The sequence below is a fragment of the Ostrea edulis genome, chromosome 8 (assembly GCF_947568905.1).
Source record: "Ostrea edulis chromosome 8, xbOstEdul1.1, whole genome shotgun sequence".
NCBI classification, from domain to species: Eukaryota; Metazoa; Mollusca; class Bivalvia; order Ostreida; family Ostreidae; genus Ostrea; species Ostrea edulis.
In genome coordinates this window covers 5932127-5958946 of record NC_079171.1, presented here as the reverse complement: position 1 = coordinate 5958946, position 26820 = coordinate 5932127, and the positions used below count along the sequence as shown (strand labels likewise).

The following is a 26820-nucleotide window of genomic DNA, read 5'->3' as shown; positions in this document are numbered from 1 at the left end:
TTGTTAATGCACGATGGATGCCGACGACGGACGACAACCAATTGTAATTGCAACCAATAGTGATGCGCTGTATACGAATTTTTGTGCATGCTTTGTTGAGAACATGCATTATTTTGACAAAGGTTTCTCATGAAGTTAAATGCGATTGTAGACACAAATTGTGACATTTTTGACCAATTTACAGGCCCCAAAAGGAAGTATGTATTGAATACATTCGTCAAAATACCGTAACTGTGATTATTTATATGACTGTAGAATAAATAAAACACACCGATGTGCGTTCTTTTTCTCACCCCAGTAGATCCCGCACAAATAGTCGCATGATTTAGGCGTTTACACATTTTGGATGAGGCCTCGATGGGGAGTATGAATCCATCGCAGTAAACCCCTACTATTTCAAAATATTTACCGTGCTGTTTCAACCTGAGACATATATATTATAACTACAGTAACCTTATCAGAAGAGTCGGATCACGTCGAGTCAACAGGGGTGGATCATCAGATCACACGAGACGCGATTTTCCACAAATAACGTTGTGTTGATGCATTGTGACGTCATTGTGACGTTATCAGTTTCAGAGGATACTGATACGTAATCAGAAAACCACAGGATCAAAGAACGATATATTGATGGGTATATAATAAAGTGAGATGATGACTTTCTTTGCTATTTTGTTATTATCTCCACTATGTTTACTTACACTATTGGTATACAATAAATATTTTGTAATTTTGAGCAAAGCATAATGTTTTAAAATGTGATTTTATTTGTTTCGCATTCCCTATATATTACTATCGGAGATGTGCACTGGTCGAGTCCACCTAGAAAAATCACTCAGGTGTGACAATCACATTTGGGGTATATACGGGTAGAGTAAATTAGGCTACCTGAGAGAAATATGGCGGATAAGATGAGAGAGGTGTACGTATTTATTAATTCATGTCAGCTTTAAGGATGAATCTATTTTTGCAGTTGATATCTTTATACACATGTGTCATGAAGAATTGCAATTGCCGGTGACACTTACTTTGCCTACATCATATATACATGTGCATTAAATATACTCTCTTTAAACGTAGTAAAGGGACTAATTTAATTTACATTCTTATAAGAATGTCAACAATATGTCTTCAAAACTTAATGACACTGTTCAAAAAACGGAAATAAATTTTTGAAGATATTTATGCGTCAGATCTCTTTGCTGTCGGTGTAAGAATAAACAGAAAAAAAGTTTGTGAGCCGCTGAAAATCCACTTTTAAACTTACCAGTGACAGAAAAAGCACCTCGCCTCGGAAGCCAACTGAATAATGATGTAATTACTTGATCACAATTAGTTGTCGTTCACCCCCTGTATTCATGAGGAAATAACTCGCACTGCACTGTGAACAATGTATCCCATTACTAGTCAGGTGATCTACCCACTGAGCTACCCAGACAAATACCCAGGGATTGTCCGGATCGGGAATTGAACCTAAGACCCGTGTATTACTAATTTAATAGTCAGGTGATCTAACCACTGAGCTATTCAGACCAATATCCATGGTTTGTCTGAACCAGGAATCGAACCCGAGATCCCTGTATTACTAGTCAGGTGCTTTAACCATTGAGCTATCCAGGTTGATAGTCACAGTACATATAGTCAGGTGCTCTAACCATTGAGCTATCCAGGCTGATAGTCACAGTACATATAGCCAGGTGTTCTAGCCATTAAGCTATCCATGCTGATAGTCACAGTACATATGGCCAGGTGCAGATTGAAATTTGATGACAGCATGATCCCCGGAAGAAGGGTGGAGGTCACAATATGACCTTTCGTTCAGTATCAAAGTTTTCATCAATGTGACCTTTGAGTTTGACCTATTTATAAGAATACCCAATCTAATCAAAATCAGATGTTCTCTAACTATTACAATGGAGAATTGCAACTTGTTTACCATCCGTTTCGAAAAAAATTCATTCATATGGAGACGTTACCAAGACCGATGAAAGGCTTCAAATTTAGGCCTTTGCTCGGCACTTACGGCGATTGAGCAGTGCGGGTTATTTCTAGCATGCCACACCTATTGTGACACGGAACATCCGTTTTTAAGGTTATCTCCGAGGACCCGTAACATTCACACCTGAAGCCGAGAGTTTTGTGATGGAACTGGCACTGGCTGTTTTAACGACTATGATCTGTCGCAGCCAGCATTCGAACCCCACTCTTCCGCATGCAAGGCGAACGCTCTATTCTACAAGGTGGTTTACACTGGGGAAGTATCTGACAGCAATGCGATTGGGATAATCAAAACTTTAGTCTTGCTGATAACATTTGAATAATGAGTGATGGGGCTCTAATATTTCTTATATGCATTTCTTATACAAAAAAAGTTTTGTGGTATCAATGATAGTCATTGACGGCACTGTTTTCGTCATTATTGAGATTTGTTATTTTGACATTTTAAGAATCTGCTGTCCTCCAACTTTTATCTCCGATATTATACTGCTTTTGAAAAAGAACTAAATGTGTCATAGTGATACATTGCCCCAATCCTGGGTCATGTCTCTGTCAAAAGTTATCCAACCTAACCCATACCCAAAACTTTAATTCGAATGTATATGTTTGACAGAGCAAATAAGCAGGACATTAATTGTTATTTTCTAAAGTCCAAACTTGTTCTACCCCCACCAAATACAAACTTGACCTGTATATTTTCAGGATATATTTAGATACCAAAACTTCAATTAAAAATATCCATGCATGATTAAGATAATGAACTGAAACTGTAAATTGTTTAAACTTTTCCAAGTCCAAGAGGCATAACTCTGTCAAATATCATCTCATTGAAATCATGCGTAAAAACCTCGACCTGTATCTTCTTATGATCTATTTATTTTTCAAATTCCTATTCAAAAATAAAAGAATATAAATCGACGTCTCTATATGAGTGAGAAGTTGTTAGGAACGTTAAACAAGTTACAATCAATTCAAAATGTCTACAAATGTCTGATAACAAGGAATGTCCTTAGTAGACAAATCTCCCCGTAGAACACTCTATATGATGGAAAATGGTGAATTTGTGTGAAAAACAAATAGTTGTTAAGATATTCTCCGGACAATGATATGAAACATGTAACACCACCGTCCCTAAAAAATCCATAACTTCCTTGGATATTACAAACTTTTAATTAAATTAGCAGGTTCACAACTCCTTTATCAATATAGAATATACAGTACACCCAAGATTTAACTGAATGAAAGACGAATATAACGAACATTGATCAACCCTATGAGCCCTGTACCTGATTCTGTTTATCGGTACTATATATATGCTCTGAACAAACTTCGTTTGTGGGGGTATAATGGGTGGGAACCATGTATTATTTAAAACTATCTAAGTCTAAGGGACACAACTCTGTCAAAGAACAGATTGGGATATTCACATGTATCTATATACCAAATTTCATTGAATGTGTACATCATTAGTAGAGATGATGAACGTAAACTGAATTATGACGGAACAACAGAAGTACAGATTGATGACAAGGGCTGACATTATGCTCCAGTCATTTCATAGTAAGAAAAAATGAATATTTACATACTTTTACTAACAAACCTGACATTTTCTATAGCAGTTGAGATTTTCATATCCAATTATGTCAGTGGTTCGGGGAAGTTATCCTCATCAATCAGCTAGACATCTCCAGTACCTTCTACCCTGCAAAATATTTTCTCACATTAAAGATTAAGTAAGCAAACATGGCCTCTTCTCGCCATAATAAAATACCTGTAGAACAAAATGTCTAAATCTACACATAAAATCCTTATGAACAAAAAGCTTCTTGAGAACTAATTCTTTTGAGCAGTTTCAGAGGAGTGGCGCTAAAAAACAGGACTGACAGACGAACCAGTGGACAGATCAAAAACATTACATCTTCAGCAACTCATTGTGTAGGGCAAAATGAACGACAATTACCAAACACTTGTTACAACAAACCCCACCCCTACCAACCCCATCCACGCACACTATATCATATACGGCCTGATTGTTTTCAAGACTTCATTCTTTACCCATGTGTAACCTCCAACAGTTTCACACTCAACAAGAGGTCCGTGGGCCACATCGGTCACATGAGTAAACCTGCCCTGCCATTCTTCAGCTGTTGCGATTTCTAAAACAATGTTTATCAATCTTTATTCCTATGGAAAAAAAATTACCCCATATTCATTGCGGCCCCAACTGAGCCTTAAAGGATCACACCATAACTGAAAATGAATTAGTATAACACAGATATGCCTAAACACAAATTTGACTAACACGACCTTGCTGTTCTAGAGTAAGACAAAGGTTGCAAGGTCATTGTATGATATGAAAGACTTAGCTGCAGAACTGTAGCTCACTAAAAATATTGCGACAGATCGGAGAGCTACAGATCCACCTCTATAAAAACCTTTGATTTCTGAATGAAAGACGAATATAACGAACATTGATCAACCCTATGAGCCCTGTACCTGATTCTGTTTATCGGTACTATATATATGCTCTGAACAAACTTCGTTTGTGGGGGTATAATGGGTGGGAACCATGTATTATTTAAAACTATCTAAGTCTAAGGGACACAACTCTGTCAAAGAACAGATTGGGATATTCACATGTATCTATATACCAAATTTCATTGAATGTGTACATCATTAGTAGATATGATGAACGTAAACTGAATTATGACGGATCAACAGAAGTACAGATTGATGACAAGGGCTGACATTATGCTCCAGTCATTTCATAGTAAGAAAAAATGAATATTTACATACTTTTACTAACAAACCTGACATTTTCTATAGCAGTTGAGATTTTCATATCCAATTATGTCAGTGGTTCGGGGAAGTTATCCTCATCAATCAGCTAGACATCTCCAGTACCTTCTACCATGCAAAATATTTTCTCACATTAAAGATTAAGTAAGCAAACATGGCCTCTTCTCGCCATAATAAAATACCTGTAGAACAAAATGTCTAAATCTACACATAAAATCCTTATGAACAAAAAGCTTCTTGAGAACTAATTCTTTTGAGCAGTTTCAGAGGAGTGGCGCTAAAAAAAACAGGACTGACAGGCGAACCAGTGGACAGATCAAAAACATTACATCTTCAGCAACTCATTGTGTAGGGCAAAATGAACGACAATTACCAAACACTTGTTACAACAAACCCCACCCCTACCAACCCCCATCCACGCACACTATATCATATACGGCCTGATTGTTTTCAAGACTTCATTCTTTACCCATGTGTAACCTCCAACAGTTTCACACTCAACAAGAGGTCCGTGGGCCACATCGGTCACATGAGTAAACCTGCCCTGCCATTCTTCAGCTGTTGCGATTTCTAAAACAATGTTTATCAATCTTTATTCCTATGGAAAAAAAATTACCCCATATTCATTGCGGCCCCAACTGAGCCTTAAAGGATCACACCATAACTGAAAATGAATTAGTATAACACAGATATGCCTAAACACAAATTTGACTAACACGACCTTGCTGTTCTAGAGTAAGACAAAGGTTGCAAGGTCATTGTATGATATGAAAGACTTAGCTGCAGAACTGTAGCTCACTAAAAATATTGCGACAGATCGGAGAGCTACAGATCCACCTCTATAAAAACCTTTGATTTCTGGCACATAGTTGAGTCCTTATTTCATATTCTTCCATCGCTGTCTCATAAATATGATATCAAAGAAGAATATTTTAAAAATCTGACTGGAGGATTGACAGAAAATGATTGGTATTCAGGTCTCACCATCAACACATCTGCTAATATCGATTAACTTGGTTGCATAACTCAATGGATAAGATATTGGGTTACTGACACACAGATCCAAAATATGCGGTGTCTTTGTTATTTGTTGCAATGATTTTTTGAAAATCACGTCTTCTTTCTCCAAAATTGTAATTTTACATATTACATCTGTCTATCTTTCAGGATTAAATCATTTTGTGCTGATCTAAGATACTGTACTTTTTCAACGTTTCTTGAGCCACCTTCAGGTTGATCGATCCTTATGAGATGTCACAGGTTTTTTTGCAAACATCTTAATAAATTAAACTTTGCACATGGTAGAAATATATCTTTCTAAGGAATTTTATTAACTGGATATGCTAACAAATCTGGTAAACTATTAATACTGAAAAAGTTTATAATCTCCATAGATAATCAATTATTTATGGTTTTAAAAATGTTGTCAATGGCAATAACTCCTTTGCTGGAATTTCCTCTACTGGATGTCTATTATACATCGGTTTCCCTGATATCCACAATTAATCTATACATATTTATGAATTAGCAGTTTTACTTCAAACTCTTGTTAGTTAAATTTTGTCATTTAAACAAGTTCTTATCTATTTTCATTATTCTGTTTAACGAAAATGTGTGATTTTCTGATGTTGACGTATTCTTCTGTTTATGTATGTCTGACATCCTTCAAAAGGTGGCAACATGAAAGGTGAAGATAACATTACAACATAGATAGTAGGGCAAACACGGACCCCTGGCCATATACATACACATTTTCTTTGGTTATTAAGTAAATTAAACTGTATTGAGTTGAAATTAATAATGTTTCCCACTTTTAACCATGAATGTTAATAAGTCACATGTGGTTGGAGTTACCTTAAAAGGATTACCCTACATATTACCACGAATAACTTTGATCCCTTATTGTGACCTCAATCTTGAGGACATGAGAATTATGACTTGAACGATTTTCAATGTACTTTATCATTTCTTTATGTGGTTCCTGCAAAGATAATTTTAAAAGGTTTACCCTATGTAATCAAATGTAAAACTTTGATGCCCTATCATTACCCCACCATACCCTCTGGAGCCATGACTTCAAAAAGTTCGAATCATCTACACTATATCAGGAAGCTTTCGTGTGAAAATTTTAACTTTTCTCACCCAGCGATTCTTGAGAGGATTTTAAAAGATGTGCTTTAAATATTTGCTTGAAGAACTTTGATCCCCTATTGTGGTCCAAACATACCCTTTGTGGTCAATGATAACAAACTTGAATCTGCATTATCTCGCGAAGTTTAAAAGTCAATTTCAACTTTTTTGTCCAATACTTCTTGAGAAGATGTTTTAAATGACCCCACCATACTTTTGAATTTTCGTGATTATCTCCCCTTTCCAGGGGAGTTGGCTCTTTATTTGAACAAATTTGAATTTCCTTCACCCAAGGATGATTTGTACCATGATTGTTTGAAATTAACCCATTGGTTCTGAACAATATGAAAATGTGAAAGTGAGTTTACAGACAGACAGATGGACAGATAGAACGTGATAAGAAAAAGCTAACAATTAAACGTACTGTCCAAGTAAACAGTCTACATGCTCTGAACCACTCGATGAAGGATCTAATCAACGCAAAACGAATTTAAAATATAATCGTATGGATACATATTCTATATAAAATATCAAAGGATTACTATCGTTTTTTATGAAAGTGGAGCTTCATACATATTTAAAATTGATCAAGAATCTATTCATGAATTAGCATAGTTTTCCGAGGAATGCACAGCGTGGTTAAGGTGTCCCGTGGAAAACTGATGTAATGTACTTCAAAAATTCGCGAAATTATCGGTCGTTGATGTGACGTCATAATCACCGACTTATGCTGTGTTCACTTTCCACTGAAATTGTTTAATGTTGGTTGATTTTGATATATTCCTGATTTTAAAAACATCATATAGAGGTTTTCTTACTATGAAATTGTAAATAAGATTTCCAAAGTATCTATATATAGGATATTTTAATCTCTAAATAAAATTTCTACGCATGCGCACTATGAGTATTATCGAAATCGCTGTCGAAAATGCTCTTGTCGGTTGGGGGCAGGTGCGAGCACATGGCATTGTGGATTATGAGGAAAAAACAGACGTAAAAAGGGAAAGAAATTATATGAAGATGGAAATAAGGTAAGCATATGCTTTTATGTTATTTTCAAGGTTAAGCATGTATCAAATTACCACACAATATAAGTAAATAACCCATCTCTGCGTGGTGAAAACTCGTACTCGTAGGCCTATGTACGGAATTTTCAGCCAAGAACATGCTCTATCATCTCGCTACTTAATAATCTTGTTTTCTGTCTTATATTTAACTATTAATAATACTCTGTTAGCGTAATTCTTAAGTTTCTTATTTACAAAGATGCCGTTATAAAATTATTATAACGAGGGAGATTGGGGCAGCAAAGTTTGATTTTGTTTTCCTCTCCGTTGATAGGTTGTGCTCACACTGCACACCAAACTGAAAGTCCCGTTTTGTTGTCAACACTGTAAATTTAAAAGGGTTTTATTAACAATACACATGGAACCTTTTCAGTGTTTTATTGACATCAACACTGATCAAAGTTGTTTAAAAGAAAGTGTGGGATTTCCAACTTGTTTCGTTTTATCTGGTCATTTATACAGTTGACATCCTTGCTGTGTTAAAATTTCAAGCAATTACAAAGCGAGGATATATGAAAATGCGACTAAATAGTAACATGTTCTTTAATGCAAAGCATGTATACATACATGGCAGATGTTCAATGCTGGCATGTTGGACATAACTGACACACAGGTAATACATATAAAATGACAATACGTCTGAAAAGTTACATGGTTTGACTTGTGTGAGTGTCTCAGTGCGGGAAACCTGCTCATGCGCAAAGTCGGGCTTCACTAAGCACGACCTGTCGATTTATCGACACCAAACTCGACTACAATACATACAAGTTCATTAGTTGCATAAAACATAAAAAGGAAATCCAAAATTGGTCAACACATGCTTACATTAGCCTTAGGGAATTTGTCTAAATTCCACTGCATTCTCAATTCCATGTGTGTCTTGTTATGTGGTCTATTCCTTAACTTTGATAAATTGAAAAACATACATGTACACAACAACACGGGTACCTCGGATAATGGCTCACGAGTTTTTCTAGATTTTTAGTAAGTGATGGGAGTGCTCAGATAAAAATATTTTTCAACTTGAATAATAAAATCATTAAAGGATGATTTTTAATATGCCAAAGACTTATGTTTGTTTGCCCTAAAAATGCATTCGCCCTAGATGCATTTCATTCATAAAGACCTATTCCGTTTGTCCTAAAACTTGTTAGCCCAAGGTCCATTCGCACTATCTTTATGTTGAATTTCTTCACGAAATTGTCTCGGTCGTACTTCTCTGTTGTTGACCTCTGCCAACCCTCACAGTTTTGGTGTAAGACATACTAGTCTATTTTAGAGCGGAAAATACGCCTTACGATTTCACTATACATCTTACGATTTTCGCTTATTTGACGTTTGAAAGTTTTAGAGTTGTTCGTCATTGGGTTTTACTTAGTTATTAGTATGTTTGTTTGCATGGCCGATATATATACAAAATTTCGATCATTTTAATGCTTTGCAATTATATAGCTTTTTCTGATACACGACATATTTTTTGTGTTGTAAAGCGTAAATTTAAACTTTCTGGTACTTTCTGTCAGAGCGACTCAAAGGTCAATCTTGTGCTGTGGAGTAAACATTAGGCCTACATATGTAGCTAATACATATCTTCTGTTATCAAGATTATTTGCAAACTCAACCTTGCGTTTTCAAATTTGATTATTAAAGTACATAAGAACCAAGATGGTGATTTCTCATGTAGTCCGTATGTCCTTGCGCATTGCAGTGTTGATACAATGGCAGTTAAAAGTGCTGAAGGTAAAACTGAAGTAAATGTAATAAACAGAAAATTCAATGTTGTTGTTGGATATATAATATATTTCACTCATGGGACAGGATGTTTTCTATATTTTTATAAGTGTGAATACATACAAGATTATAAAAAGAATCATGTCTCAAGAGTGAAATAAATTCTATATATCATATAACTAGTAATGTACCAGCCCTGATACACCTATCTTGGATAGGGTGAGGCACAGTGCTCCCACTGGACCAGAATTCCCTTTCGCCACTTTTTCGGGGAACGGCGCGGCACAAATAATCACATGCTTTACAATTATTTCCATCATATTATATATTATTTTATTCATTACACTTATTTTAGCATTTTGAATCAGTTACATTACTTAATCATATCCAGTTACCATACCTAAACACTTCTTTCTGAAATAATAGGAAGTTGATTTGTTGGATAAATTCCATTATGGAAATCAAAATGCAGATAATAAATCATATAAATATTAACTTCATGATGCTACACCCCTCAGTGACAACACTGTGTACATTGCCGGAAATACAGATGTCACAAAACATCAAGCCCAATTTAGAGTCGTATCTCAACCATTCCCTATTAAATTTCCGTTTTTGTATGGAAGGTTTTGCAATTTGGACACAATCAGATGTTTAAGCAGGTGGGGTTGACTGTAAAGCCAAACATAGTTATTTTTTTTAATTTTAGACTGACTAGGGTCAGAAGCTACAAGTTTAGTGTCAAAATAGAATAGGGTGCATAGTCTTATGAAATTAGCATTTTTATACTGTTGCGCACCGAACTTCAAAGAAAATTATTTATTAAAATTGCTATGTCCATATCAATGGTGACCAACCCCATTGTTTATGAAATATTCGAACTAAAATCAAACACATCAAAATCAAAATCTTGTAAGCAACGAGTTTGGCCGCAAAAACAAACAATTGATGTATTCATGTATATACATTATACACAATAATACGGACAATTTAATTACCGGTCGGTTCTCTGGTTAAGAATTGACATTAATGTGGAGATGATTGAAAAACGATAATGAATAAGACTTTAAATGTTAAACAATTGACCACAGCAGGGTACACGGCTGTCCGATGTACTTTATTACATACTCACTGACTTTTTTGCAGCCATAAATTACCTGAGGCTTTGACCAGATCTGTGTGCACTGGAGCTACGCGAGATTTCCGGTCGCACACGTTGACTGAATAAACAGATTTTGACTGCATAAACAAACAGGCGATAATGTGTCACTGACAAAGGATTTAAAATACAATTTATTGCAAAAGGGGATTTTCACCACTTTCAATTTTTTTTCGCCATTTTTGAAAAAAATTCGCCATTGGCGAAAATGGCGAAGCCCAGCTCGAACACTGGTGAGGCAGCTGCAAGTAGGTAGGGCTGTCTCGCCCTAAGGGCCGAGATATCTATGTCTTAGTCCGTTGTCAAGGGGCTGTCTCGCCCTCAAATTTCAAATGGCTATTTTTTCTTTAATCTTTTGAAATATATCATAACTACATGAAAAAATGATGTTAGACACAATTTTTTTCAAATATAATACTTTCTCCCACGACAAAATTTAATTTAAGCAGAAAAATTAAATAAAAACGTTTTCAAAAATGGCGCTAAATTGCAGCGAGTATCTAAGCAAAGGGGGTAACCCAAGTAACAATTGTTTATTTAGAACAATAACACGTGTAACTTCATTTAAAAACAATCAACGTTCTAGGCGACAGAAAACAGTAGGAGGATTATGAAGGGTGATACTGAAGTATTTTCAGAAATTCCCGGTCCTAATGGAGATAAAATGTTGGACTTGGCAATAAAACGAAAAAAGCAGAACCATTGTTTACCGACGTATTTCAACGACTTATAGATGCTAAACAGATGGGAAACGGTAAAAGAAAAAACTTACTTCAGTATATGGTAACATTCCCTAAGCAAAGAAAATAGCAGCATCAGATCTGTAAACATTCCCGTTCATACGATGACGCCACGTAAACAAAGTTCTACAACTCTTACAAATTATATGAAATAATGAAAACGGACGAGTTTGGTAAATCCGAAAAAATAAATAAAAATAATTCAATTATTTCCAATTTTAGTATTAATTAGCAAGCCCCTAGGAGCTGCTTAATAGGGTATACATGTACATGAACAACACAGCGATAGATATGACAAGTTTCTCAGCCAAGCAGTTCAGTTTCTAGACCACATGAGGGGATGTCCATAATTAATCATCCAATTATCGTGACCAGCAATGGAATAAAGTTACAAAACCTAGACTTTAGCATGTTTCACAATGCCAATAGTACTGGAAACATAACCATTAAAGTAAACTCACTGAAAGAATGAAATAGTCAAATATCGTTGTACAGTATACCATGTATTTATGTTTGGGTCAATCTCCCCCCCCCCCCCCCCCCCCCCCGAGTGATCTCAGGGCCAATCCCAGTTCCGAGATCATCATTAGAGTGTGATATTCTATATATCCAACAAGGAAGACATTGAATATACTATATTTACCTTCTGTTAATCTGAGTGTACCAGATATAGCTGCAATAATGTAACCCTCTCCATTTTTTTTATGGCCTGTCCAGAAAATGTCAGAATAAAAAAATCGAATACGGCTAAATTATTGCAGCTATACCATATCATTTGAATCAAGTATGCTGAATGCTAAGGAAAGATGAAAAGAAAGACGATAATAAGTTTTTTGTCTTATATCATGTATATGTAAATTATTCAATTTACACTACAGTATCATTCATTACTCAAAGCCATTATAGATGTAAATACATTGACCAGTGTCTTAGAAGAAGTTCAGAATAAGTAATTTTCTGTTCAGTTTCATCGTTGTTTTTCTTCTGTATCTGTTCCTTTAGTTCTCGGTGTAATTTGCTTATTCTTATTTGTATGAGGGCAAGTATTCTTTCGTATTGCTTTTGGAATGATCTGTCAGTTTGTACCAGTCTCTTATACTTTTTATATTCGCATGTCTCGGGTGTTTGGCCAAGTAGAAACATGATTAGATCTTCAGTGGTGTGTTTTGAGGCTAAACAAGAAACAAAAGCAGGTATTCAATTTCAGGATATAAAATATGGTACATGCATGTGCACATAAAAATAAAACTGATATTAATTGCCATGTGTAAGGTTGAATATTGTTAATATATATCATGCTATAATTTTTAGAATGCCAGCAGGAATGTTTTACCATTAATTTAAAGTACATAGAAAAGAAGAGATAAATAAATGCACTTTTCTGAACATTGTTGATCAAGCTTCATTCAGGTCATGCATTAAGAATTTCGACTTACATTTCTGAACAGGCATATTGATTGGCATTTTGCTATCGGACTCTGATTTAGCAAATAATTTTCTTTTGCATCCACGTTTCACTGTAAGAAATACAATGTACACATATCAGATCATGCTAGATTCATGCTTGTTTGAATAGAAGTTTACATTATGAAACCTTTAATAACATAATCAATTATCATTTGGCCAAAATAGAATATGTTTGTTTCCTAACCCTACCTATGTTTTTGCTGCCAACGCTAAATATTTTATTGATGATAAATATAGGATAATAATAATAATAATGCACCAAAGCGCAAGGCCAACAACATTTTTTTCTTCAGGCAAGTGAAATTGAGTTCGGGCATGTGGATTTCCTGAAAATGGTTGCCCGAATGGCTTGTGGTTTGCAAATCTTAATATCATTGACTGAAAATATATAAAATGGTCATTTCTTTGTAACGTCAAAAATGGTGTAAGAATTAAAATTTATGTAATAGGTGGTATCCAGTCTTGAGTTTTCGTGAAGACTGGATATCTACTGGATAAAGGAGTAAACGTGCAGTAAATTGTGTGTGTACACTTTAACTACTATTCATCTTCAAAATGTTTGAAAAGTATAATTTGTAATGCATCTAGACCGGGATTTGAACCTGCGCCGACCAGAGGTGAGAGGACGTGTGATTTTGAGCGCAATGCTCTAACCACTCGGTCACGGAGGGCCCCCGATTATGGAGAGTGAAATAGGAAACGTACATATATATCTCATTTTGGTCGATGTGGTATTAATGATTATTGCTTGTCGTGCTGTAGGATGTATACCTTTTGAGCATGTTGAGGGTTGTTCCATTCTACCTTCACGATTTCTGTACCTTTTTTTTTTTCTCTATTTCTCTTTGTACTTTCTGAAATAAGCATAAATCTTCAGAGCATTGTTCCTTTTTCTTTCAGGAAGCCCTGGGCATAAAGAAGTTCTGGTAATTGTATGAAGATGGATCCTGTATATATATAGGTTTGGGTTTGGAGTTTCCTTTTATTTAATACTCTGGCTAGTATTTAAATGTAAAGAAAGAAAAAATAAAGAATAAATAAAATCATTAAGGCAGTAAAAAGTGTAATATGATTACACCTAACCTAAATGATCAAAGGAAATGTGATTTTGTCATTATCTCTTTTTATGTAGTACATGACACAATTAATTGCTAATAAGTAATGAAATGGTATGAGTATTTGTAATTGTATTTTATTCTTCCCTCTTCCAGAAGGATACATATTGTTTTTGGTAGGGCTGAAACGATACGCCGCCTTCACGATACGATACATATTGCAATACTTATGCCACGGTTCAATATTTTCAATACAATGCAATTTACAGAAGAAACTAATAATAATATCGAAGAAAAAGTTAATTACCAAGATTCAAAATCTTAATTTTAAAAGCAAACTATTTCCAAACTGCCAAACAGTAAGACACCTGTTGGCTCTGCAGTTTAAACTAATAAAGTTCATTATTATTTTCATCAACCTCAAGGCAAACAACATTCTGAACTCTATGCAACGCCATTTTGTCCCTCATACAGGTAAAAATAATAAGTACAGGCCGAGTCTGATGTATTTTACTAAACCTGTTTGTATTAAACACATCGAATAAATAATCAAGGGCATGATTAATCGAACATTGAATCAAGCGTTTATATTGAACAGTATCGATATTTCGGTGAATTGTTTCAGCCTTAGTTTTTGGTTAATTTAACAGTACTTCCAATATAACATTGAAGTTTTTGCAATTTAGGAAAATGTATGAAAGGCGGTGTACCATCAGGATTGCTATGATCAGACGCATTCTGGAAGATAGGATTATCCAACTCCGAATTCCTTGATGCAAGGTAAGGGGCTGTAAATGAAAAGAGATAATACATGAGTAACCATGGTAAACATTTTAGTCCTACGTTTCATTGGTAATGATACAAACTTTGTTCAATATACTTACGATCACCATCATCAGTATTTCTTGGCCTTAAGTGGTCTTCAAGATAAACATCTATGATAAACAAAGACACAAATAGGTGACTCATGACCCAAGGATAGACATTAAGTTTTTATCTCACTTCGTATTAAAGGACTGTTACTATTATCCACAAATTGAAAGAGTGTGGGATTGTAGGGCGACTTGAGACTTGTGACTTACCATCAGGATATCTAAGCAGTGCCACATCCTGGAAAGTTTGTTCGACAGCTGTGGTTGATGCAGGATTGGTGTCTGTAATTCGTAGTAAAAGACTGTTACTATTATCCACAAATTGATAGAGTGTGCAGTTGTAAGGAGACTTGAGACTTGTGACTTACCATCAGGATATCTGGGCAATGCCACATCCTGGAAGGTTTGTTCGGCAGCTGTGGTTGATGCAGGATTGGTGTCTGTAATTCGTAGTAAAAGACTGTTACTATTATCCACAAATTGATAGAGTGTGCAGTTGTAAGGGGACTTGAGACTTGTGACTTACCATCAGGATATCTAAGCAGTGCCACATCCTGGAAGGTTTGTTTGGCAGCTGTGGTTGATGCAGGATTGGTGTCTGTAATTCATATTAAAGGACTGTTACTATTATCCACAAATTGATAGAGTGTGCGATTGTAGGGGAACTTGAGACTTGTGACTTACCATCAGGATATCTGGGCAGTGCCACATCCTGGAAGGTTTGTTCGGCAGCTGTGGTTGATGCAGGATTGGTGTCTGTAATTCGTAGTAAAAGACTGTTACTATTATCCACAAATTGATAGAGTGTGTAGTTGTAAGGGGACTTGAGACTTGTGACTTACCATCATGATTTATTCAATGCTGTAATAGTATGTTTAGCTCACCTGAGCCAAAGGCTCAAGTGAGCTTTTCTGATCAAAATTTGTCCGTTGTGTGTCAGTGGCGTCGTCGTCGTAAACTTTTCAGATTTTTTTTATCCTTCTCAAGAACCACTGAACCAATTATAACCAAACTTGACAAAAGCATCCTTGGGTAAAGGGCTTTCAAGTTTGTTCAAATAAAGGGCCATGTCCCCTTTAAAGGGGAGATAATCACAAAAAAGCAAAAATAGGGTGGGGTAATTTAAAAATCGTCTCAAGAACCACTGGGCCAGAGGAGCTGAAATTTTCATGAAAGCTTCCTGACATAGTTGTGTACGATGTTGATCCTGTAGTGTATTTTCAACGCGTCTGACATATCTTAAATATTCTGTCATTATTTACAGTTTTGTCCACAATGCCATCATTTAACAATTGATCAAAATACTGCCACCTTTTAGGATTTTGACGACATTTCGTTTAAACGGGTTTCTAATAATGATTCTATTATTAAAACTAAACCCGAACGGAAAAATGGAACCGAACCCGACCCGAACAACATGACCCTGTGGTGTCTATTTGAGGGTTTTCTGTTGTGATATAAAGTACTATATGACTACATAATGATTTTCCTCCAATTCTTAGCATTTGTACATCATGGATTGTTTAGCACAATCATCTCTTAGCAATGACTATTTATATCCATATTGGATATGTACATGTAATTTAAATGGCAGTTGTCATAACTTAATCAAATTTATTCACTTTACACAAGTATAATCCTGCTAAAAGAAGTGTGCATATGCGAACTCACACACATGATGTTCATCATCCTTGATTACTATCTTGCTCCTTCAAGATACCTATTCCCGTTGACAATGAAGTGCAAGTCGACTCTCAGGCCCTTCAGGCCTTTGATTTTCTAGTTATCTAGTGATGCTTTAAACTAATAGTCAGGTGAATGATAAAGCATATGGATCTCTTGCTTTTATTTAAAGGGAAGGTAAATTATTGATTATTTATGTAAAAATATATGATACCTTTGTGTTTTGGACAGATGTACATAATCTTCCCATTGTTATAGGTTTTCAACCGGTGAAGAGGAAGGGGCAATTTTCCACAGGCATACTGATCGATGCATTTTGTCCACTGCTGCTTGATCCACATCCTCTCCTGATTCAATGATGTTGAGCGGAAGTGATGTAAATGTGGTCCCTGTGTTCTGTTGCAGTCATCATCTGGACCATCAAAGAATCGCATACCCTCATCATCTGTAGTCCACCAGATGGTGTGTCCAGGAAGAATGAAATCTGAGATACGTTCCAGGTGACTTTGAACCAGCAATGGAAATTTGTGTATCATAGTTGCTGTGATTATCGTTTGTTTCTGTGGAGGAAGTAATTTGGCCTGTTTGCTTATAGTAGAATTCTGTTTTGTTATAGTTTCTGAAGGGTCATTGTTCGAGGAATGGAATTGGAATCTCAGCATTGCATTGTCTACAATGTATGATGGTTGTCTGTTCGTTGTGTTCTCAGAAATACGTCTCAAAGTCCCGAAGGAACGCTCCTCCTGTTTTGGCACAATAGATTTTAAGTTGAGGATTCGAGCAGTTTCAGGGACATGGATAGTTATGCTGTGGAAATGATTTCCATAAAATTTTCTTGACGTAATCTTTTGTGGTGTTCCTATAACCATTTTGCAGAGAAAGCCAAACAGGAAACATTGGTTATACAGTCGCAGTAGTTGTTTCTGAGAACGCGTGCTGTAACCAGAGTAGCATATGGTGACTATATCAACAAGGGAATTTACAAGTTTAGGGACGTTTTCATCCAGTTTTCCTTCTTCAAATTTCACCAATGTGAATTTGGCAAGTTTTACTGCATATAGTCTTGCATCTGACCCCTTTACTTGATTCTTGTTGCCAATTGCTGTGTCGCTGAATGAAATAAAATCTTGTTTGTTGAGTTCTCCAACATGGTTTGGTAATTCTTGAATAAGATTTTGAATAACGTTGGTCAAATCATGCAGTGGCTCACATGCTAATACTTCATACCTTTCAATGTTGAGTGCTTTTGTTGTTTTTAAAGGATCTTGACAACAGAGGGCTGGTGGTCTAATTATGCCATGCATTATTTCAGTCAACTTTTCCTGTACCGAGTTTTTCTTCTCATCTTGTGGCCAAATTCTCCTGCTCTCTAACTCCTCAATGATGTCACTTTTCTTCAATCCTTGAAATGGATTTACTGTCCCAGATGCAATCTTTTGCCAGGCTTGACCAGCTACAACATGTGTTCTTCTTTCTTCTAGTGTCAATGGATCTGTTGTGTAGCAAGAAATGAAGTTGTTGTGTTCAGTGCTACGTACACCACAGAGACAACTGAATTTTCCTCCCCTCTGTTGACCACTTTCGAATTGTCTGGCTGGGTTATCACCAGTGAATACTCGCAGGATAGGTTTGATGTTTATGATCTGGGACAAATCTTTCAGATCTTCCAGTCTTGATTCTGTGTAAGTCAGTTGTTCTTTATCACTGCTCCCTGTAAAAAATCAATGCAGCAGTTCAATTTCAGTTACTCCATAATAAGGCCTTAAAGTACAACTTTCTATGCAATAAAGCTTAAGTTTCACTGAAGTATATTCTAAGACATATGTGCATATGTACCAGGCATGTTATAATGGATATAGTATGAATCGTGTAAAAAAAAATTGCTGTTGAATTTTGACTGTTTATTTTATTTTATTTAAATTATTATTATTACAGGTATATACTTTTTACATGAATTTTTTTTTCATTATTATTTATTCAGACTTTAAATATATACTGTTGATTTTTTTAGGGTAAATGATACTGCTAAAATGATTAGAGGATTTGGACTAAGAGTTTTAGATGTCATAGACTAGCTGAGAAGTGTAATCTAGGTTCCTAGTACATGTTTCGTTTACTGGTTGCATTGTTTGGATCTTGAATTAAACTTGTGTCATGTCTTTAAAGACATTTGTGTAACATATGGGGTCATGTGCTTGTATGTTTTTTACAGAAATGCAACAAACCTTGAATTTGTATGATTTTTACACAATGTCGGTTGCAGCTACTTTGATTGTGACATTTGAATCCACATATTTATTTATAGACTAGCATATATATATATATATATATATATATATATATATATATATATATATATATATACTTCCTGAAAATGTATTGATATCTGATATCCTTTCATGTGATGCTTCCTGTTGGAATTCATAAATGAGTATTTTTCGTTTTGAATACATCTCTATAGGGAAAAGTATATTATGGGAAATGTTTACCAATTTTGTTATTTTCCTAGTCTGTGATTCATATGAAGGAATATTAATTTTAATTCCTGAATTTGTTTTCAGATAGTGTAGAAAATAATATTTTCTAGTTTATTTAGAGGTTTTGCAATTTCGATTTGAACAAAACTATGTACCTGATATTCCAAAGATATAAAGCTGTGGTCTCTCCACAACTGACTGTACATTGATAGGTTTCCTCTCTGGGTATTTTGAATGGTATTCCTGGTCTGTGAGGAAATTGATAGGGTCGTAGAGAAAACATGTCATGAAGCTAACATACGAGTGATTTAAAATGTTTGAATGGTCATGCCACATTTTCAGTTTCCATTCACTCTGAAGTTGCTGAAAATATTCTCTGATATCTGTTACATTGTAATGGTTTTCTTGGATTTTTCTTCCAAATTCTTCAAGATGTTCAACAGACATTTCTTTAAAGTCAGTTTTTCTTATAACTCCTGCTTTGTCCAATCTTTTAAATTCATCCTCTACAATTTTGGGTAATGGAATTTTTCTGCCATGTATGTGTGTGGTTTTTTCTTCCAGTTCACCTTCTTTGTTAAGTAAATTTGTCTTGTAGGGTTTTGGTGCTAATTTCTCTCCAATATAGAATTTCTTTTTCTCGAGATGACTTCTTATAATTGACTTGAAATCTTTAGCTGACCTTTGTGTTGGAATTGTTAATTTGTTGCCGATTTTTTTCTTTCTTCTTCTAATTCTTCTGAGGTAGTCCTTGTCCTTGAGAGAGTGTAGGCCTTTTGAAATGGCATATTGTTTCAACACTTGGCCAGCATTTCCAGGAGTCTTGCCTTTGACTTTAATTTTAGTTTTCTCTGCGAGTCTTGTCCAATTGATAGGTCTGCTTTCAGGAATGGCTGAAAGTGCCTCAGAAATTGCTACCTGATCGATGCTGTATGATTGGAAGGGTCCATGATGAAATTTCGGCTTCACACTATTTTCTTTTTCTTTTTGCATTCTTTTCCGTACCTCCTCAGCACACAGTTCAGATGGCAAGAAACCAGTTGCAAAGCGATCCCTGTCGTGTTGTTTATACGACTTGCCGGAAGCCAGGAAGTATTCTAAATTAGTGTCCCCTTCCCTCTGTGATGTTTTTGTTTTTTGATGAGAGTTTCTGATTTCATCGCTTGTCTGTTTTCTTTTTTCTTCAGGTGTTTGTTTCGGTGTCAGGTTCAAGCTTTGTCCAATGATGGATGTGAAATTTTGGCCTGTTTTTTCTTCAAACACTGGTTTTATTGTGTTTATGATAGTTCTTGCAACATTTATTGACCCTTTCACAGTTTTGGGTTGACCTAAAGCGCCCATAAGCATGTCTGTCATGTCATGACACAAAGAAACTGCTTCCTGTCTGTCTTTGCCAAAAGATGCATGCAGTGATGACAAATCATTTTCAAAATTACATGGCTTGCAGTTTTCAAGAGAATGACGTAATTTTTCTTTGTGAGGTAATTTCTCCCAACTTTGTAGACAAAAGCCTTCCACAAACCTTGTTTTTTCATTATTTTTGTTGTAGCCTTTGAAATATTTTGATTCTGTTATGTATTTTTGAAGAAGTTGTATCCGCTTCTGAAAGACGGCCGCTGGGATTTGCATTTTTGGATATTTGTACATGATTTTGTTGTACACATTATGTCGATAAGAATTGGAGGGGTATGCATTACCATTTGGAATATTGTTTGCATTTTCTTCATTGTTCTTCTCCCACCAGGCCACTGTTTTTGAATCTTTTGTTGACCTTGCAAGGATAATTTTTGCAAAGTTGCAAAAATTCATTTTTACACTAACACTGTCTCTAGCATTATTTCAACTTTTCCTGTACAGAGTTTTTCTTCTAGGGTTGATGTTTATGATCTGGGACAAATCTTTCAGATCTTCCCACCTTGATTCTGTTCAAGTGAGTTGTTCCTTATCACTGCTCCCTGTAAAAAAATCAATGCAGCAGTTCAATTTCAGTTTACTCCATAACAAGGCCTTCAAGTACAACTTTCTATGCAATAAAGCTCAAGTTTCACTTAAGTACGGTTAGGATTTTGGCAAACTTTGTATGTGTTGTCCTTGAAATCTTCTACCACACAAGTTTTTACTATATAACACTGTATAAGGCATTGATTCTCATGTGCTATTAATTTCTCATGTATACACTTGCTTGCGACTACTAATAGTTTAACCTGTATTGCTAATATTCACTGTTGGGATATGGGCAAACTTGGTATGTGTTGTCCTTGAAATCATTTATCTCACAAGTTTATATGCACTGTATAACACTGTCTAATGCATTGATTCTCATGTGCTATTGATTTCTCATGTATACACTTGCAACTACTAGTAGTTTAACCTACATCTTTGTTAGTATATTGGCCTACTTTGTATTTGTTGTCCTTGAAATCATCTATCTCACAAGTTTATATGCACTATATATCATTGTCTAATGCATTGATTATTGTGTCTTAATAATTTCTCATATATACACTTGCAACTACTAATAGTTTAACCTACATTTTTGTTAGTATATGGGCCTACTTTGTATTTGTTGTCCTTGAAATTATCTATCTCACAAGTTTATATGCAATCTATAACACTGTATAATGCATTGATTCTTGTGTCCTATTAATTTCTCATATATGCACTTGTTTGCGACTACTAATAGTTTAACCTGTATTGCTAATATTCACTATTGGGATATGGGCAAATTTTGTATGTGTTGTCCTTGAAGTTATCTATCTCACAAGTTTATATGCACTATACAACACTGTCTAATGCATTGATTCTTGTGTCTTAATAATTTCTCATATATACACTTGCTTGCAACTACTAATAGTTTAACTTGTATCTCTGTTAAAACTTTGTATTTGATGTCCTTGAAATCCGCTACCACACAAGTTTTTTCTATTTAACATTGTCTAATGCATTGATTCTTGTGTCTTACTAATTTCTTGTATACACTTGTTTCAAATTTACTAATAGTTCAACCTGTATCTCTGCTAATATTCATGGTTAAGATTTAGGCAAACTTGGTATGTGTTTTCCTTAAAATCATCAATCTCACAAGTTTATATGCACTATACAACACTGTCTAATGCATTGATTCTTGTGTCTTAATAATTTCTCATATATACACTTGCAACTACTAATAGTTTAACCTACATCTTTGTTAGTATATGGGCCTACTTTGTATTTGTTGTCCTTGAAATCATCTATCTCACAAGTTTATATGCACTGTCTAATGCATTGATTTCTTGTGTCTTAATAATTTCTCATATATACACTTGCTTGCAACTACTAATAGTTTAACCTGTATCTCTGTTAAAACTTTGTATTTGTTGTCCTTGAAATCCGCTACCACACAAGGTTTTACTATTTAACATTGTCTAATGCATTGATTCTCGTGTCCTACTAATTTCTTGTATACACTTGTTTCAAATTACTAATAGTTTAACCTGTATCTCTGCTAATATTCACTGTTAGTATTTAGGCAAACTTAGTATGTGTTGTCCTTGAAGTTATCTATCTCACAAGTTTATATGCACTATACAACACTGTCTGATGCATTAATTCTTGTGTCTTAATAATTTCTCATATATACACTTGCAACTACTAATAGTTTAACCTACATCTTTGTTAGTATATGGGCCTACTTTGTATGTGTTGTCCTTGAAATCATCTATCTCACAAGTTTATATGCAATCTATAACACTGTCTAATGATTCTTGTGTCCTATTAATTTCTCATATATGCACTTGCTTGCGACTACTAATAGTTTAACCTGTATTGCTAATATTCACTGTTAGTATTTAGGCAAACTTAGTATGTGTTGTCCTTGAAGTTATCTATCTCACAAGTTAATATGCACTATACAACACTGTCTAATGCATTGATTCTTGTGTCTTAATAATTTCTCATATATACACTTGCAACTACTAATAGTTTAACCTGTATCTTTGTTAGTATATGGGCTTACTTTGTATTTGTTGTCCTTGAAATCATCTATCTCACAAGTTTATATGCACTATATATCATTGTCTAATGCATTGATTCTTGTGTCATACTAATTTCTTGTATACACTTGTTTCAAATTTACTAATAGTTCAACCTGTATCTCTGCTAATATTCATGGTTAAGATTTAGGCAAACTTGGTATGTGTTTTCCTTAAAATCATCTATCTCACAAGTTTATATGCACTATATAACACTGGCTGATGCATTGATTCTTGTGTCCTATTAATTTCTCATATACACACTTGCTTGCAACTACTAATAGTTAAACCTACATCTTTGTTAAAACTTTGTATTTGTTGTCCTTGAAATCCGCTACCACACAAGGTTGTACTATTTAACATTGTCTAATGCATTGATTCTCGTGTCCTACTAATTTCTTGTATACACTTGTTTCAAATTACTAATAGTTTAACCTGTATCTCTGCTAACATTCACTGTTGGGATAGGCAAACTTTGTATGCGTTGTCCTTGAAATCAGCCATCACACAATTTTAGTTCAGCACCAAATGCATATATATCGGTATAGATATACTAAATGGGTGGGAAAAAATTATGCAATTAAAAAAAAATTTTTTTTTTGCTGTTTTGTAAACCTTAGAGGATTTCCACCCCCCATGAAAATTGGATTTATTTATTTCTATAACAATATTAAAAAAAAATAAATGTTCTTCAAATGAAAATAATTTTGTTTGATAAAATATATTTGAGTATCTAAAAAAAAAAATTCAGTGATTTTCAATTGTCTAATACGCACTGATATTGCAGAACGCATGCATACTCGTGATGACATGTTTGTAAACAATGACGCTAGGCCCATAACGTAACATTATGCATTACAAACATGAAAGTGTATACATATATTGTTGTTTATTTCACTCAATTTTCATTAACACTCCTTTTATACCTTTTAAGATTTATTTTTGCATTCCAATACATGTATAGAATAATGAAATATAAATAAAAGAAATGTTTGAAATATGGAGAAGTATTTGTTGTTGTTTCTTCGTACGGCAATATTGAGAAATACAGTTTTGTTACCATCAAAGAATTCATTGAGACAACGCCAGAAAATTTCCATTTTTTAATTTTTTAAACACAATGGTGCATTGATAGAATGAAGAATATATGCACTTCATGAAAAGGAATAACAACTGTGTAAATTGGCGCTGGCATTACTCTTGTAAACCGGTTAGGGATTACGTCCCCTGAGTTCTGAGTCATTCGAGCGTTTTAAACTCGTGAAAACAAACGAAAAAACGTGAGACTGCAAAAAGAATGGGCTAGCGTAAGTGAATGCTAAGAGATTGCGAACAATAATGCTGACAAATGATAAGTAAAAATACTTTAGAATACGAATTGTGTTTGGGTTTGTACGTTTATCGTCTTGTATTCCATATTTTTAACAAAAATGAGGAGGTGCCCCCCCCCCCCCCCCCCTCTTCCATTGACACGAGAGGTATTTTTGGGGGGAAAACATTGAAATGTCCATTTCATACAGACCCAAGCGAATTTGATTTTATTTAAGTCGTTTTACACCCAATGATATATTTTTCTGCACTTGAATGCAAGTCTTTGCGTTGCGCTAGGACGATTTAGTTAAGGCACTTTGATGACTATAAATATACGGTCACGTGACCCTGGATCATGTGATTTGACTGCCAGCTGTGTAAATCATTAGACTGACGATTTCTCTAACGGAAATTGAATGCAATCGCGGAGAAAATTATTATGAAGTGAAATAATTATGATTTATTTTCAAGTGTTTTTTCTCTATAAATTTGATATGGTACACCTTAACTGCACTGCGTGCTGATATGAGAAAACAATTGGATCATCCTGTCCCTACAATATGCACACCTGCAAATGACGGTGAAGTCTTGTTAAAAAAAGTTTCAAAATTATCGGATAAGCCATATAGGGGCAGAAGTGTTTACAAGTTTTTTTTTATATCCTCCACCCTCTTATATCCACTATAACTTTTAGGAAAATAATTAGATCCTCCCATCTCGACAATATGCACATGTACATGTGGCAATGAAGCATTTTACAAAGTTTCAAGTCTATTCAATAAGCCATATAGGGAAAGAAGCGTTCATAACATTTTGTGACAGACAGACGGACGGACGGACAAAAACAATATGTCTGTACTGGAATAGAGGAGGGATCAATGTCAGTGATTTTTGGATCCGGTAATGAGCCACCAAAATAAGCCAGGAGCCCCCTTACGCCAGTTATACAAGTTTCTTCTTTTCTATCTCAGTGGTTCTCAAGTAAAATATTTATAGAGGACTCCATCCTATCTTTTACGTTTTCTTGAATATCTGCCCCTCGAAGGGTTGGGTCCCTTCATTTGATTATTTTTGAATGTTTTACGTATAAAGGATGCTTTGTATTAAGTGTGGCTGGAATTGGACTAAGTGATACTAACGAAGTTGGAAATATGTAAAATTTACAGACGGACAGACAGACAGACAACAGACAAGGGATAATCATTGCTTATAGACTAGGTGAGCTAAAAAGAGAGAAATTTTACCAGCTCGATACAAAACACCATCCCCAGAAATGGATCGGATGGCAAGGTAACCTGGCCACTTCTGCTGTTAAGAGACAGGAAATGCTCCTGCAGTCATTGTCTCACCGTCTTTTGAGGCCCAGGAAGCTGAAAAACCAAAGTGGCAATGAGTGCTGGAATGACCAGAAATCAGACAGGGAAGCAAAATTTTGCTAAGTGTATTTTTCAAGACAATTTTGGCAAGCAAACCAGCTTGTTGTCGGTTTCATGACAAAATGTAATCGAGAGACTCACAGGCTTCATCAGTCACCTGAGTATTAGTTAAAGGTATGACTAAGACTAAGAAATCTACAATAATTTTCCTACATTAACCATGCCCTAGATCTTGAACCTTACAGAGGAGCATTGAATTATTGACCCCCGCCCGATGTATAACCTATGGTTGTGAGATTTACAATTTCTGGTACACTGTACATCTTCTTGTTTTTCCTGAATAAGCATTTATCGGTAGTAAGGGTACTTTCATATGTTAAAGACAATAAATCACAAAGATTATTCAGACCCCACCCTGATACCCAAATCCTTACCCCAGAATCTTGAAATTTAAAATTGCGGTGTCCATCAATAGCATTAAAGAAGATGCTATTCAATGTTTTACACATATACACTACATGCCAAGTTTGGTCCCTCCTAGAATAAAACTACACTACCCCTTCCCCTACAGGCACATCTTCAGTATCCAAACAAAAACTGTAAACTAACATACTCCTTACTTGAAAACTGACATCAATCAAAGCTTAGACATGATCAAGAGTGACCCATAACGAAACTACTCAATAATATTTTAATACTTGATAGAAAAATAAAAATAGAAACAGGGAATCTGACAGACGTACACATTGCTGCTCATAATATGATCCGTCTAAAGACGGGCGTATAAAAATGTTCAATTGTAGGTGGACGACGCACGACAACAGACGCAGAACAATACCAATAGGTCATTCGAGTGACTCAGGTGACCTAAAATGCATTCCTGGAGAGTCAGGCAGTACTACATGTCATCTATTATTAAATGTTTAGTTTTATGCAGATAATTAA

General features: G+C 35.1%; 2 protein-coding genes across 2 annotated transcripts in view; both read right to left on the bottom strand.

The window, feature by feature from the left end:
• Nucleotides 1-26820, bottom strand: part of LOC125661140 (sterile alpha motif domain-containing protein 9-like) — a 223972-nt gene that overhangs the window by 159132 nt on the left and 38020 nt on the right. The gene's annotated exons all lie outside the window — the stretch shown is intronic.
• Nucleotides 12525-13938, bottom strand: LOC130049389 (uncharacterized). The gene is made up of 3 exons (XM_056146844.1): nt 13863-13938; nt 13061-13141; nt 12525-12796 (listed from the first exon to the last, which is right to left on the bottom strand). Exons 1-3 carry the CDS (start codon nt 13888-13890, stop codon nt 12525-12527), a joined length of 381 nt encoding a protein of 126 aa, XP_056002819.1. The 5' UTR covers nt 13891-13938.

Coding starts and splice junctions, on each gene's coding strand:
- LOC130049389 (XM_056146844.1), bottom strand. CDS start 13,890: ATGGAACAACCCTCAACATGCTCAAAAG. Junction 13,142..13,862: donor ACCCTCAACATGCTCAAAAG/GTATACATCCTA, acceptor TATTTCTTACAG/TGAAACGTGGATGCAAAAGA. Junction 12,797..13,060: donor CAATATGCCTGTTCAGAAAT/GTAAGTCGAAAT, acceptor TTTCTTGTTTAG/CCTCAAAACACACCACTGAA.